At 36.2% G+C, this 16,689-nt stretch overlaps 1 protein-coding gene across 4 annotated transcripts in view; it reads right to left on the bottom strand.

Moving 5' to 3' along the window:
* The window catches only part of TRPM6 (transient receptor potential cation channel subfamily M member 6), a 150,365-nt gene that overhangs the window by 60,257 nt on the left and 73,419 nt on the right, over window positions 1-16,689 (bottom strand). For all 4 annotated transcript variants that reach the window (XM_036893468.2, XM_057498579.1, XM_036893467.2 and 1 more), the window contains 9 exons: window positions 16,569-16,641; window positions 16,340-16,440; window positions 13,752-13,886; window positions 10,817-10,870; window positions 8,768-8,908; window positions 6,487-6,621; window positions 4,732-5,012; window positions 3,198-3,426; window positions 279-431 (listed from right to left, as the gene is read on the bottom strand). In XM_036893468.2, coding sequence (XP_036749363.2) covers window positions 279-431; window positions 3,198-3,426; window positions 4,732-5,012; window positions 6,487-6,621; window positions 8,768-8,908; window positions 10,817-10,870; window positions 13,752-13,886; window positions 16,340-16,440; window positions 16,569-16,641 — 1,302 coding nt within the window. The remainder of the gene's footprint in view (window positions 1-278; window positions 432-3,197; window positions 3,427-4,731; window positions 5,013-6,486; window positions 6,622-8,767; window positions 8,909-10,816; window positions 10,871-13,751; window positions 13,887-16,339; window positions 16,441-16,568; window positions 16,642-16,689) is intronic.

Raw genomic sequence — 16,689 nt, 5'->3', positions numbered from 1 at the left:
TTTAGAGAAAAAGTAAGTCTCTTTATTCTACTAGTCACAAAGGAAAATGAAAACTTAAGCAATTGTCAAGATAAAATAAAATGTTTGATTTTGGCTCTGAGGCAGAAACAGGATATTTTGCTTAACCATCTATGTAGGTTAATTAGATTTACCATGCATGCTATACCTAACATACTATAATATAATTAATACTGTTAAATAACCTGTAAACAAATAAACTTTGCGTTTGTGTGATGTCAGTACCATGAAAACTCAGTCCACCATGATCCTGCACTGACCGTACAAGCACTTTCCTTGGCACTGCTGGGGTTCTGGTCACCATAATACCACGCAAACTGGAAGTCTTGGGACTGCGGAACATGCGACATCTCTGCTTTGCTTTTAAATTCCAATGTCAAAATGGTGGGTGGTAAAAGAATACTTATGATGACCTATAAAAGAAAACAAAGCAAAGTAAGTAGTAGGAGTTATGTGTGTTAGTCAAATAACAAAATGAAGATTTTATCATCTATAAAATGTCAGACCTATCCCTAATTCAGTTGCTACATACTTTTTGACTTAACAATTTCAATTCTAGAAAATGTCTCCCTCGGAAATACTCGTGAATACAAGTGGGCAGGGATGTTTGTTGCAGTGTTATGTGTAATAGCAAAAAATTCTGGTGTCGACTTAAATGTCCATCAATAGAGCAGCAACAGTGGGACATGATGGTGGGATAAATATGCAGCCATTAAAAAGGCAAAAGCAATTTTGAATATAATATAATGAAAAGGTCTCCAAGTTAAATTGTTAAGTGGGGAAAGAAAAGCAAGTATGGAATGACATTTGTAGTGTGATCCCATTTTTTTTAAAAAGAAAATTAAAACTATATGTGTATATATATATATACACATATGTATTTAAAAGTTTAACAATATTTATACCACACTGTTACTATTTATCCTTAGGAGCAGGAAAGTGAGAAGAATTATTTTTCAATGCACATATTGTTTAATAATTCCTTAAAGCCATTAAGTAGTTTTTATCACATAAAACACATGAACACTTATTCATATTATAAAATCAAGGATATAAAAACGTAGCAAGTATTACCTTTTGTTAGATGCATCTCCCACCCTACATATTTTCTCTGTCAGTAAAAGCCAAGGAAGGTATAGTCAAGACATTCATAATTTTTTCATTATATTGCTATCCTTCAGGAATTTATTTATAATCTATTCAAAAGAATTTTCATGTTCAACTAGTTTGGTCTTTCAAGGTAGAGTTTAGAAGATTTACTAAATGTTGTGACAAACAATTTGCTTAACGCTACTTCTTTCAAGCCAGAATTAATTAGGCCTTAGTAGTCTGGAATTCAGTGAACAAAAGTAAGATTAACCACAACTATATACCACTCATGATTAATTAAACTGAAGTCATATCCTTGTCCACCTTCATTTTTTTCGTGCTGAAATGACCTTTTGTTGTTTTGTTTTAAAGCTTGGCATCCTCTGAAGGTTCTCTGGACTTGGTCTAGTTCTGGCAGGGAATTGTTGGTATGTGTTTGTTTTCTTTTCAGGTGTAGAACCCAAAATATATACAATCTTCTAGGTCTGGAAACATCATAGTTACCAGGCACAATGATAATATTATACTAATTAATTCCTAACACACTTCCTGAAAAAGCTCTACATTCTCTTACCCTTCTCCATTACAGAACAATTAGTTGGCTTGTGAAACAGTATTTAATGACATCCATATCCCATTTCCAAGAGATAGGTGGAGCCTCTTACCCTAAGAGTATTTAAATGACTTCTGCCTCCCATGTAACCCTGTAAGATCTTCCTCCAGTCTTCATCCACTTAGAATGTCTAACCAGGATAGCTTATGATCATTTGCAGGTGTGTTCTCACACTCAACAAGCCAAGCATTGGTGAATTAGGATCTGGGCATGGACAGTAGTATGGTTTATCACAGCTCAGAGACTTTAAGTAGCTAATTCAGCCTTCTACATCAACTCACTATGTTTTGGGCAAAATATTTAATCTTGCTTCACTTAAGTCTCTTTGTTGATGGAAGTTAGGTGAGGAGGAAAAAGTTATTAAGCTCACAGTAATAAGGATTTCTAGTGCATGAAAATATGTACGGCAAACTTATTTCTCAAACTTCAAGCTACCTATACCCCATCTCACTCTCTGAACATTTAAAGAGTTATTATAAGAGCTTCTGTAGCTAGAGGTAGACTGCTTCATCATTTCCAAGGCTGAAATTCAATAGAAACAATTGTTGCTTCTCTGATATTTTGTTAAAGAAGAATCTATGTGAAATAATTTTTCATTGATAGTTCTTTTATTTCTACAGTCTCAGTTGAATTAAAATGTGTAAGCTTTTTTATATATTTTATATCTTACACCTTTTATTTTTGTTTTCTATAGTGTGTCCAACAAAAAAAAAACATACTTTAAGAACAATCATTCTAGAATTCCAGGAAAAATAAAATTAAAATATAGTTTTATGTAGTTTTTAATCCTCATGCTTCATCACTTAATTCAGTTTCATAAGTGTATGTACTTCTTAACCTTGACCATAACCTAAAGCTTTAGGCTAGGTTTGATGTCAAAAGTTGGATGCCCTTAGTAGTTAACCAAAATACTCTTGATAATTCAAGATGAGAGATGAGGCCAAACTGTAGTGGAACAGAGAAATCTGGAGACAGTCAGTGATGTGAACAAATGTGTTTGAGGGCAGCTTTATAAAACAGCCATTAATTCCCTGAAACAGCACACTGGATGAGCAGAACAGTAATTGCTAATTTTATTTAGTTTATTATCAGTTAACTATTCTTAAGCTGAGAAAACATTCACTAAAAAAACTCTTTTACTTTTGTTATAATTATCAGAGGCAATGGAATTTACTAATAGTTTAAACCTTGAATATGTTTGTATATGCTTTTAACCACTAACCACTTTCACATTGAGTGTGCCTTGTGATGGACAGGACTGGGGCAATTATCCCCGTTTTTTTAAAGAAACTGTGGCAGTGGGAGATAAAGTAGCTATCAGAGGTTCCCCTGGGAAGATCCCAGCTCATCTGTGAGAATCAAAGACATGACTTGGTTTTCCCAAAGCTTCTCTTTCGGAACAAGGCAAAAATGAATGCAGAGTATACAGACCTTCAGATTAGACTAATATTAAACTCTCAACAGCAAGTAAAAGTACCTTTAACCAAGAGTTCTTCCTCATCTTCAGGCACCCCATCCACATGTCCGTCAGTAGCATCTGGGTACAAGTATGTGACACGAAGGGCCGCAGTCCTCCAGACACGGCCAGCTTCAAGCAGGTGGAATTGCTCCAGTTCTTGAGTTGATAGGTCAGCAGTTTCATAGCCATTCTTTCATTCTGCTTGAATGCCTTCTCCAGCACGTCCAGAGCCAGCTGGCCAAACTGTCTGTAATGACACCGTGGTGAGGGGCGGAAACAGGTGCAGGTGAGCACCCCACAGACATTCAAAAAAATCAGCGATGAGACAGAAAAGACCAAATACCAAAGACCAAAGGGCAACTTCATAGTCTCAGTTTGCAGAAGCTGTTCTAAAGGGATTGCTTCTCAGGAAATGGATTATTCTCCCTTTCCTCAAGGAACAGGACTAGAGGGTTTCCGCAATAGCATACAGGATTTGGTCCTCTTTTTTTCTGACACTTTTTTTATTGATATAGTTGATGTACAATATTCTATTGGTTTCAGGTATACAACATAGTAATTTGACTTATATACCGTATTAAATCCTCACCTCAACTAGTATATTTATTGTCAGCATAGAAAGATGTTATGGGACCTTTGACTATGCTGTACTTTCTTCCCCCCTAACTAACTGATATTATGCTTGAGATCTGGGGCCTCTTTATGCCCTTCACCTATTCGGCAGTGCCTGAGCTATCTGTCCATAGGGAAAAGCCACACCACACCACAAAACAGGCTATATTTAGCTTGGCTGTGGACTTGCTGATAAGACCTAATAAATATTTTTTTGACAGAAAGACTGTTCAAAACTGAACTAGCAATTAAAGAAAGTTGTAGAACCACTTTTTTTTTTTTAAGATTTTACGAAATACATAGATGACTTAAGCAGGAAGCTAGACCTGCAGACTTTTTCTGGGATTTTCCGGGAAGATATTTTCTCTAAACAGTAGATGCTATCATTCTCTGGAACATTTGAATTGAAATTATAAATTAGTTTCTACTAACTCTCACTTCCCTTCTTTCCTCATACTGTAACACTTTAATCATCAAAAATTCATAAACACTTCTAACTTTTCTATCTTCTACCATCATGCTCTGGTTCTTTAATACATAACACATTCATTTGTTTTCCTGCCTCAGAGGTTACTTAAGGTAAACCATACATTTTAGTTTCATTTAGTTTCAAAGAGTTTGAGAATTGCAAGAAACTTTCAAAATCATTAACTGAACATTTTACCGTTGAGGAAACTGAAGTCCTAAAATCCGGTCAACTGACTTGTAAACAGCTGGATGAGGACTCAAACCCGAGTCTCCTGACTTAAGGGCCACCTCTCTTCCCCTTATTCCACAAAGCTCCTTAAAATACCTAAAGACTATTATTTATAGGAGAATCCATGAATTGCACAGCAACAAGCCCACACATCCTACAAGTTCTAAGGAGAGGGAGATAAAAGTGTCTAAACATTCTAAGGGACTGTTGATGGTTAGTATGAAGTGAAGAGAGAGCTCCTACTTTGAGTAATTCTTTAGCTCTTCTGAGGTGTCGTCCACCATGCTGCTCTCCTTGGCCTCGCGGGCCAGGGCTCGGTAGAGTATACAAGCAATCACGGCCTTAGCTGTGGCCTCTTCTCCATGCTGCCAGAAGAACATGGCCATCCTCTGCCTTTTCATTAGCACAGCCCAAACCAGCAGGTCATTGTAAGGGTAAATAAAGCCAGTAGACTCAGGGTCATCTGATATACTTTGTTCTTCTTTTGACTTCTTCCTTGATTTATGAAGTACTATAGACTTTTCCTGTTGGAAAACAAAATAGGAATGGATTTCCAAATCCTCAGATGCATGATATTCTACCTAGTGAAACACATCAGACATGCTAGAAATGTTTTTTAAATCACTGTAAAGAGATGGAAATGATTATAAACCTTTATACATCAGAAACCAAAAGTTTGGCCTTTTCAGATAATCTATTTCTTGCTGGATCTAATAGATCCAAGACCTCTACACTGAAATAACTTATGTTCATTTAGCACAACTTAAAACGCTACACCTTTGGGTGGACCCACTGACTGCATGACAACTTTCAATTTCTCAAGGAAAAGGGTTGAAATAACACACTGGGTAAATGAGAACTATAAAAAAACTCTAATCTCATTTTACAAATAGATTCATTATCTTCCCCTTAGAAAAATGTCACTAGTGTCACCAATATTCATCCAAATGGATTTGTTTTTAAGTTTCCTTTCCTTTATTCTGATTATATTTCTCTAGTGATGTAACAGGTAATAATGAAATGCTATTCTTCAGTTGGGAAACCAACTCTCCACAGCTCATTTCCAATGCCACCCTCAAACCCCCCATGTTCTTTTGCATCACTGTGTATGCATCTCTAATTCAATGTCCATCATACTGCTCGATGGTTATTACTTTGGGGCAGGTAGAGCCATTTTTCAGTCATCATTAGAATATTCTCCAACCCACCTACATCCCAAATGCAACAAAGCACCCAACACAATGTCTGGCAAATAGTAAGATTCAATAATTAATCTTGTTAGTTTAAGGGGACAATAGCAAAATGTACCATCTTCTTCTATTTCTATAAATAACAGAATTTGTATTCATTGATGATGATGAAGGTTAATTTTATAAAATATCTTCTCATTCTAGGAGCTATGGAAAGCAAACCTCCATCAGCAATGTAAGAGCCATTTACATGGAAACTCTTGAGCAAAAGCATTCACCCCAGAGGAAAGTGGAATCAAGGTAATATGGGGCGAGGGGAGATAACAACACTGCTCACTTACACTCATACAAATACATTATTATTTTCATACCGCAGGTCAGGCTACAACGTCAGGGGTAAAAACAGGTGTAAAAGGGCAGTCTGAGAGAGAAGTAAAGGAGGAGGAAGCAGTCACATCCAATTAGCCTTGGGGAAATGGGGACAAAGGTGCAGGGCTAAGCTGATGAGCACATTTTTAGTCCCATCCCCTGGACCCTCTTGAGTCGCCCTCTGAAATGGTGGAGCTAGAAACAAGAAGGCAGCCTGAAGTGCAAGCTCCGGCAGCTGTTAGTTGCCAGTACCCTGTCCTGGGCCTTAGTTCATTGTTGCCAGAAGACAGCTGCATTTTGCTTTTGATTTGCATCATCTGTTTATGGTTCTTGCAAATGGTCCCTCTATTTGTATCTCCCTTTCTGCAACTTTAAATGAAGAAATAGTCTGTCTGCAAGAATAATTTTATTTTCAAGTATAAAAATAAGTAAATGGTACCTTGAATTTGTAAGGCTGGGCAGTTCTAATAAACTGGGAATGCAGTGTGCTTTCTGCAGATTCATTTCTGTTTCCTGAGAGATGTCTCCGGTGAAGAGGGTGCTGAGAAAGACTTTGAGCAAGACTGGTCACTCGCTGGCATGTTTTTTGTTTTTTTTGTTTTTTTTAAGTAAAAGAAAAAGGGAAAAGGAAGATTATAGTGGTAACAATTAACATTTTATTTCTAGAGCATATTGAAAACCAAATATAATATTGGGTCCTACCAAATATCCAATGGTTCTCTCATCCATGATTAATAATTATTCACCCAACAAGAGCATCTCATGATCTCCTTGTATTAAGCACACTGTTATTTCCTAACCTCTTAGAGAACATGTTCTTTTGTTCCCTATTATATATCTGCATTCCTGCTCTGTGTGGAAATTCCATTAGAATCCATGGATGTTCTATACTTGGTACAAGCTTAGAATAGCAATAAAGATCCACAGTTTTGATAAGAACAAGTTCCCATTCACAAACAACTCCAAGGTTAAGGTTGAGTTAGAAAGTTATGGAATTTCTCTAGGTGTTATCTAATATCACCACTGGAATTCCCAGTAACAACATAGTTCATTGCTATGAGCACGAAGCTTTCATCAATGAGAAACAAAAAGAAACATTCTTAGAGGGACTGACATAAAAATTTATGATACAAACCATAAGTTTTGAACTACTTCACTCTTCTTTTAGTTTGTGTTTATGGATATAAATTAGACATAGAAGTGATGGGGTCCAAGCTTTTTAAAGGTAATGTTCAAATTATTACTATGATACAGAATTAATAGTATCATTACTACTAATCATGACTATTATTATTGACAGTTACTCTATATCCTCTGTGTACTAGGAATATGGGTTTTTCAGATATTATTTAATTTAATCCCCTTGGTGAATTTAGGGAAGGTGTGTTTATATTATCTTTCTCATTTTATAGATGAGGAAACTAACACAGAGAGGTTCAGTTTCTTGCTCAAGATTACACAGCTCATAATGAGCAAAAACTAAGATTCAGTCCCAATTCTCTCTGACTCCAAACCATGTAGTCATGACTGTTACAATCTAATTTACTATGAAACACAATAAACTCTGGCATCCTTACCTAGAAAACAATCCAAGATATGGGTAGTGACCTCATATCCATTTCTAGAAAGGACGCTAGGAGAGCCTGACTCACAAGCACCCCAGGGATGCACCAAGGCCACAGTCAGTCCTCAGAGCTGCCGTGTCACCTCATAGCAAGGAATATTTTGCTTAAGTGAAGGAACTGATACCTCAAGTGTATCCCTATGCCTTTGAAATCTCAGAAAAGATCATTTCTATGTGAGATTTGAGTTTCTTTTTGTTCTGTTTTTCCATTTCTTAAAGACGGTTGGGCTTTCACTTCAACAGATGCTTTATAAATGTTCAAAAGTAGTTTGATGTTCTGGACCCTTCATGTGATCTTACCCCAACCTATCTTTCCAGTCTCACTGCTTGCTACCTTCTAGCACTTTCGAGCAGCAAAGGTCTCTTTGTCAGTTGCACGAACGTATCCTGATGTCCACAGCACTGTGCCTTTCACTGCTCCTGCTCTTCTCTCAACCCCAAATGCCCAAACTACCTTTCTAACCCTTCCACTAGCCTCTCATAAGAACTAGTCTCTTCAGTTTACTGATCGGTGATGGCAGTTTTAAGAAACAAGGGATGTTTTCTCTGCTAACTGACTAACCAGCAACTGTCATGTTACATTCCTAGACCTTCAAAATATGTACACTATGCATTTTTCCATTGTACATCCTGTATGCATCTTCCAGTGTAATCCCTACACACTTGCCACAAGTTTGTCATCTCCAGACTATGGACGAGTATGGGTCAGTAGATCTAGCCCTCTTAAGCTTTTGACTTCTGTATTTTCAAAAGAAAAAGAAAGAGAAGGAAAGAACTGGTCATCTCTTTCTCTAACTTTTCTCATCACCTTATTTCTATGTCAGTAACGCACATTATATCCTGTTTTGCATTATGGCTAGTTACTCATAACTCTGTTTCCCTAAGAATTTCTAAACTCCTGAGCTTTATGTCCATCCCAGGCCAGCGTGCCAGTACTTAGCCTGGTAATTTACATGGAGCAGATACTCAATAAATGCCGATAAATAGAATGCCCATTTTAGAAGCTATTCCCAAATGAACTTTCCCAAGCCATTTTTCTAAGTACATAACTCCTAGTTATCCTGAATTTTACTAGGGTCCTTTTCAATTGTGCTACCTTATGTTTTCTGTAATGGTTATTGTAGAAGGCTCTGAAGCTTTTTCTCGTGTAGCTGCTGCGATACGCTCCACCAATGAGGTATTCTATTACCAATCCAATGTCAATCAGTGTTACTCTGTAGCCTGAGAGGACAGCGTGCTGAAACAAAAACGTGTAATGAATTACAACTTTCCGTTCTTTTTTCTCTCTCTTGCCAGGTCACTAGAATAAAACCCAATCAACTCCCTAAAGAGGCAGACTCATACTTTCCAAACATCTTTACAAATTTATCAATATGACCAGCTATTGATACAATCTGCTCATTCCAATGAAAAACATATTAAGAATAAATATGTTTTTAGTCTTAATATTTTAGTATTTAGTATTAATATGTTCCACAGATGTCAAATACATGCTTCTATCTGCTCATTGAAATGCTCTTTTTCTCTCTCATGCATACATACACTTTTAAATACATGTATTTAATACATGTAAATATAGTATAAAAGATTGTTTTTAACTAGAAATAATATAACAACTAGAGCAGCAGTAAAATCCCTGGAGGATATACTGAATGAATATGATCCAAAGTTAACATTATTGAGTTAAACCTTCAGCCTCTCTTGAAATGGCTGTAACACTTTGCACTGTGTTGACTACATCATGCATAAAACAAGAATATGGAAAGAAGTAGAACCAATAGAAACAAAGAACATGGAATGGCAGAATGACATGAGATTCGGAAACATAAGGCTGTGCCAAGACAAATGCCATGATTGGAAGGAGGGCTGAGCAGCACATTTCCAAGAACACTGGTCTTGGTCTCAGTGAAAATTATTTTTGACCCCTTAAAACCTGCCATCCCCCTCTCTGTTACTTCTGAACTACCATTCAAGATACAGAGTGCTGAACAAGATCTTTGAAATGAACAGACTGTGAATAATGTTCACAAAGTTTTGAACCATAAATGAGGTTTTATATATATATATATATATATATGTAAGTGACTTAATCTTTCTTTTTGACACTCATAATTCACTTCTTTCAAAGAACACTAAAATGCTCTTATTTGCTGCTGCTCAAAAGTATAGTTAACCTATTTCATTCCTTTTTCTTCAGTTTACTGTGATAGGATTGACTTTAAGGAAATAATCTAAGGAAAATCATTTTGATCTAGCATAAATCATACAAACTACATTTACATCACACAGACACTTCTACTTCTACTTACTGCTAATTTGCCAACTAGATGTCTTCCCCACAGTCATTTCACTCTGACTCACCCACCAAGTCAACAAAACCAAAGAGGCCACACTCTGTCATCAGAACCGTAGCCTTCAGAAAAATGAGGGGAAGACTTCCAAAATGTGCTGTGGATGGATTTTAATCACAACGGCAAAGGAGGAACTCTCAGCTTTCTGCAGGCGTGAATAAAAGTTCTTGGTATTTAAAAGGGAAGGAATTAGGCATAAAAGTCTGCTGAAGTTGAGAAGTTATCGTAACTAATGGGAGATTTTAAGTCTGACTTAGCTCAAAGTTTAATGAGAACACCATAAGCAAAAGACGAGCAAGGCTACAGAACAAGGGGCTTCATCCTGGCTCTCTAGAACAACACTCCGGCTCACAAAGAAATGATAGAGCCCTTGAACCATTCCTAGGGGTCAAAACAATAATAACAAAACAGTGTCCTCAGATAAAGACAGCAGAACCGGTAAGTTTCTTCTTGGCAGTTGTGGTTATCTTCACTGGCAGTACTGTTGTATCGTGTCGAGCTGAAGCTGTGATTGGAGGTTTTGTACACCTCCAGTTCATATTTTAAAAGAGGAAATAGTTACCTCATGAATGCCACATACTGGGTGGATCAAATCTTTAAAAACATAAAATAAATTACAAGAAAAAATGTAAGAGTGTGGTTTGGTGATGAAATGATTCAGAGTCATAGTTTAAGAGGGTAGGTACTTCACTAGAAAATATAAATTTAGATTTAAAAAGCAAAATCTGATGGTACTTTCTTCACAAAGCTAAAGCAATTCACAAAGAATTTGCATATGCTCATAATTAGATTACCTGTTTTACATCTCGGACAAGATGATGCAAGAGCATATTAGTAGGTCCTTGTTTCTGTAATAAAGGACAAAAGGAAGAGTTATTCCTTTTAATTACCATGTGTTAGAAAGGAAAAAAGCCTTTATTTCAGAATACATAAATAACCCAGAGTATTGAAAATATTCTCCAGTGTATTTGGTAATGAAGCTTATACCAAATTAACATTAAGTGAGGTATTTCCCAAAATAAGATGTAATTAGATTTCAAAGCCAGATGTATGTAGGTAGTAAGGACTTAACTATACATTTTTTTGAAACAGAAGTATTTTTTGAGTAATTTACAAATATCCTTTATCATATATATAACGTACACCATTATATTCCATCAACAAATATTTATTGAACACTTACTATGTTCAGTCAAGCTTTTGAGGAATTCAGTGAAGAATATAAGAACTTTGTTCATAGAGTTTATATAGTCTAATAGAAGAGAGTGGAGATTCACATGAACAAATAACAATATGAAGATGTTCACACATCAAAAAGAGATACAAATAGCTTATAGTACAGGGACAGCTCACTGTGAACTGGAGTATGCAAGAAGCCAGGGCTTCAATAGAACTTTGAAGACAGAGTAAGATTTGAAGGACAAAGGAAGTCACTTCAAGAAAGGTACATAGCTTGAGCAACTAACTGGTGTTTGTACAGTGAGTAAGCCAGTCTAGTTTCAAGAAAGGGTATGCAGGAACAGAATTTTTTTTATTAAGGTATCATTGAAATACAATCTTATGAAGGTTTCACATGAGCAACATTGTGGTTACTACATACACCCGTATTATCGAGTCCCCACACATACCCCATTGCAGTCACTGTCCATCAACGTAGTAAGATGCTACAGTGTCACTACTTGTCTTCTCTGTGCTACACTGTCTTCTCCATGACCCCCCTACATTATGTGTGTTAATCATAATGCCCCTTAATACCCTCCCTACCCACCTTCCCCTCTGTCTTCCCTTTAGTAGCCTCTAATCCCTTCCTGGAATCTATGAGTCTGCTGCTTTTGTTCCTTCAGTTTTCCTTTGTTGTTACACTACACAAATGAGTGAAATCATTTGCTACTTGTCTTTGTCTGCCTGGCTTATTTCACTGAGCATAATATCCCCCAGCTCCATCCATGTTGTTGCAAATGGTAGGATTTGTTTTCTTCTTATGGCTGAATAGTATTCTATTGTGTATATGTACCACATCTTCCTTATCCATTCATCTACTGATGGACACTTAGGTTGCTTCCATAGCTTGGCGATTGTAAATAGGGCTGCAATAAACATAGGGGTTCATGTCTTTTTGAATCTGGGATATTGTTTTCTTCAGATAAATTCCTAGGAGTGGAATTCTTGGGTCAAATGGTATTTCTATTTTTAGTTTTTTGAGGAACCTCCATATTGCATCCCACAATGGTTGAACTAATTTACATTCCCACCAACAGTGTAGGAGGGTTGGAACAGAATTTTAACAGTAGTGTTAGGTAGAGGTATTTCCAATAACTCTATCATCAGGCCTCTCAGCAGAAACTCTTCAGGCCAGAAGGGAGTGGCACAATATACTTACTGTACTGAAATGGAAGGGCCTTCAACCAAGAATCCTTTACCCAGTGAGATTATCATTTAAATTTGAGGCAGGGATTAAACAATTCCCAGATAAACAAAAGTTGAAGGAATTCACCACCACTAAGCCAGCCTTACAGGATACGTTAAAGGGACTGCTGCAGATGGAAATGACCCTAAGGATAAATAGCTCTCACTAGTGAAAATACACCCACAGTAAAGGTAGTAGCCCAACTAAATACCAAGCAAATATGAGATTAAAACAAAAGAAGCAAAATCAACTATGCATGAAATCAGTCAAGGGATACACAAAAAGTGTAGATTATGACATCTAATATGAAAAATGTGGAGGAGGAAGAAGGAAAAAAAATGTACCTTGAGATTGTGTTTAAAATAGAGTAATTAGCAATTTAAGGTAGACTATTATATAGTAAAGAAGCTATTCTTGAACCTTTGGTAACACAAAACTAAAGCCTATAATAAATACACACACAAAAAATAATTTTAAAAAGAGAAATCCACTTACAACACTAAAGAAAACCATCAATAACAACAGAAGAATATAAGAGTTGAAGAAAGGAACAAAAAGGAGATATATAAAAAACAGCAGAAAACCATTAACAAAATGGCAATAAGTACATACCTATCAATAATCTCCTAAATGTAAATGGACTGAATGCACCAATCAAAAGACGTAGAGTTACAGAATGGATTGAAAAACAAGACCCATCTATATGTTGCCTACAAGAGACTCACCTCAAACCCAAAGACATACACAGGCTACAAGTGAAAGGATGGAAAAAGATATTTCATGCTAATAATAGGTAGAAAAAAGCTGGAGTAGCAGTACTTATATCAGAAAAAGTTTATTTCAAAACAAATACCGTAACGAGACAAAGAAGGACATTACTTAATGACAAAGGGATCAGTTCAACAAGAGGATATAACCAAATATCTATGTACCCAATACAGGACACCTAAATATGTGAAATAAATCCTAACAGAATTAAAGGGGGAAATAGATTGCAAAACATTCATTTAAGGAGATAGCTCTAATAACTCCATAAAGGCAAATTGTTCTTTTCACATCTTTGGCTTAAATTATGGTCTTACTACCATATTTTCTTAAATTAGTTTATTCTTCTATTCTGTGTAATTAATTAAAATGGGAAATGCAGAAATGACTGTAGGATAAAATGGTTTTGGTAAGAATATTCTCCTTTGGTTGAACAGTGTCTTGCTGTAAGTTGTCTTTGTACATGAATATTCAAGGAGACTTGAACATTTCATTTATTAAGGTAATTAATAAATCACTCTTCAGGGAGGTGATTGGTGAAATGTTCCAATACTCACTGTATTATAGAGCTCTTCCAGTCGGGGGATAGTAAGAAAGCGATGCAGGTTCACTCCATATTCTATTAAAAGCTTCACAAAATCTACTCGATCCATTACTAAAGCATCTAACATTGCTTGTTCCAGTGAGCCAGGCTTCAGAGGGTAGAAATAAATAAGAGATATAGAGACAATTAAGAAAGAAAAATAATCAGAGTTACATGTATTTGAACTTGTAACTATATAGACACAATAATCATAAACTCGAAGAAATCTTCAGGACCTAAGTAAAGAAATAAAAAGGGAACTTAAAGGCATAAAAGACACCTTTAATGAATCTGTTCTTGGAGGAGAAGACTGACTATTGTAAGGATCTCAATGCTTCCCAAATTAATGTACAATATAATGCAATTCTTATAAAATTCAAGGTTTGTTTGTTGCTGTTTTTGGTAACTTGGCATGTTTCTACTTAAAATATACCTGGTTTCTGAATATAAAGGACAAATTAAACACACTCATCTACTTTACTCCTACCTAAAACTTCATTAAAATTGTAGCAAAGGGATTTTAAAAAAAGAAAGAAATTAATGAATCTATAAGAACAAGGAGGTCAAGTGTGGTCAGCACTTCTGAAATATGAATGTAGATGGTCAAGCAGTAATTGTCTCCTTTCTTAGCAGTCCCCCAAAAGCCAGAAAGTAAAAGTCCCAAGAAATTGAAATTGGAAAAAGTTAAGAACCAAACAAATCTATACCACAGAATTCTGGCAGTGCCAGGATGAAATAACTGTACACCTGCCGAATTCCTAATGCTGGGACTTTCCCAATCATCTGGTCCCATGGACTACCATAACACTAGCAACAAGGCTTTTACCTTTCAGGCAGGGCATTGGAGGACTCTTTTCTGATAATGTGATAACAGAAGAGAAAAGACATAAATATGCTGACATTTCACGTCCCTCAACAAATGGCAGTCAAATCACCCCACTGTGAAACCCAAATCTATAGTCAAGCTCCACCTACAGGCTCATAATTTCTAATGAGCTTTCTATGCTCCATGCTTAAGAAAAAAGCACAGAACAAACAGACCACGAAATATCAATTGAGAGGAATCAGACAATGTGGGGAGAAGCACTATTGGTAGTATCTTCAGAGAGATAAAAGAAGACATGTGTTCAGGATGGTATGGTGGGGGGATGGGGGCAGTTAAAGGTCAGTAAAAGAACAAATTTGCTCTTAGAAATGAATATATGCTACCAATAAGAATAAAGAGCTCCAAATGAGGCATGAAAATTAAAGCTGGAGAAATCTACCAAAGAAAAGATACAAAAAATAAAAGGAAAAAGATAACATGAGAGGAGCATTCCATAGGCCCAACATTTTAATGAGACAAATTACAAAAAGAGAACAGAGAAAACAGGGAGGGAAATTCGCCAACATGGAGACACCTGCTGTGCACACCTGCTGGGCCCAGCATATGGATATTAAGACTCACAATAGCACACATCATTGTGAAATCTCAGACTGAAGAAGATTTTTTTAAACATCCAGAGAGGAAAAAAGTGGTCACAAAGGATCAGAAAACAGATTTTTACTTCTCCACAGCAATGGTGGGAACTAGAAGCTAGGCATTAAACATTCTTGAGGAAAATCATTCCCCCAATCTTTAAAATATATCCAAATTTATAGGTACTCAAAATACTCATCTTCCATATTCCCTTTCTTGGAAAGTTACTGAAGGATGCACACCATCAAAATAAAGGCATGAGCCAAGGAAGGGGAAAACACGGGGTGCGGAAAACAGGCACTCTAACATAGGAGAGAGGCAAAGGATATCCCGGCATGATAAAGGTAGGTCCCCGTATGAGAGCCCAGCACCAGGAACAGCAGGCAGCTGCCCAGACACCGCAGTGAGGGCCACAGACAGAAATGCTGTAAGGTTTCTAAAATTAATGAATCAGAGAACAGCAGTATAGCTTGTTATTTAGAAATATGGAGATTTTTTAAATGTTAGAGAATTCAAAAAATGTCTGAAGTACTTGGCTCTTATTAGCAGGGCAGGGAACTACTGTTTTTTAATAGCTTTTGGTACCATTGCATGTTTTACGCAATGCATATGTGTTAGTTTAACTCAAAAATAATACACCTGTGATATGGTCATATCTGTCATTTCAAAAAATGAAATGTTAATAGTGATCATCATTGGCACTATAGGTGATCTTTCTTCTTTCTGCTTCTCTCTGTTTTCATACATTTTTATTGTGAGTGCATATTACATTTGAATGCAAAAAAAATAAGAAAAACTTTGTTTTAAATAACAATATAAAAATCTGCCAATTCAAAAAAATAAAATAAAATATTTTTCCATTCTGTCTTTCTCCCATCATCCTTTGTCATCTTCAATTAGGCTGCAGAGCCAAAGAAAAACATATTTTCAGGGAGGCAAAGTTGATGAGAGAAATGCCTTAGCTATCTCTGGGCACCTAGCTACAGATGGTACCCCAACACCATCCCAAACCAATCTGTCTCTCCTCCAGTTTTGTCTTTTTCCCCTTCCTAACAAATCAACACACAAAATATTTTTTCCAAGTAACTTCATTTTCGCTATACCTTCCAATGTTGTCCATAAATTAGGATATGTTTCTTGGCAATGTCCATTCTGTCCCAAGCCATTGCTAGATTTAATTGTTCAGACGCTGATAAATTTGTGCCTAGGGTAAAAGAAAGGAATAATTATATATACTATTTAAAATATCAACATAAAAAAACATTCTAAAAAAACACATTCCATGGAATATGAAGTGAGGAACAAACCGTTGTGACCTATGTGTACACTCACCCTTTAGCAGAGCTGTCAGGATTGCTAAATCAAGGTCTTGTGACTCCTCAGAATCAGCATCAAATATGGTAATCTATAAAACGTGAAAAGCAAAAGGCCATACATTTTGGGAACTAACAAA

This window comes from Manis pentadactyla, chromosome 3, assembly GCF_030020395.1.
Source record: "Manis pentadactyla isolate mManPen7 chromosome 3, mManPen7.hap1, whole genome shotgun sequence".
NCBI lineage: Eukaryota > Metazoa > Chordata > Mammalia > Pholidota > Manidae > Manis > Manis pentadactyla.
The sequence above is the reverse complement of the archived record's forward strand: the minus strand, read 5'-3'. Positions and strand labels throughout refer to the sequence as shown.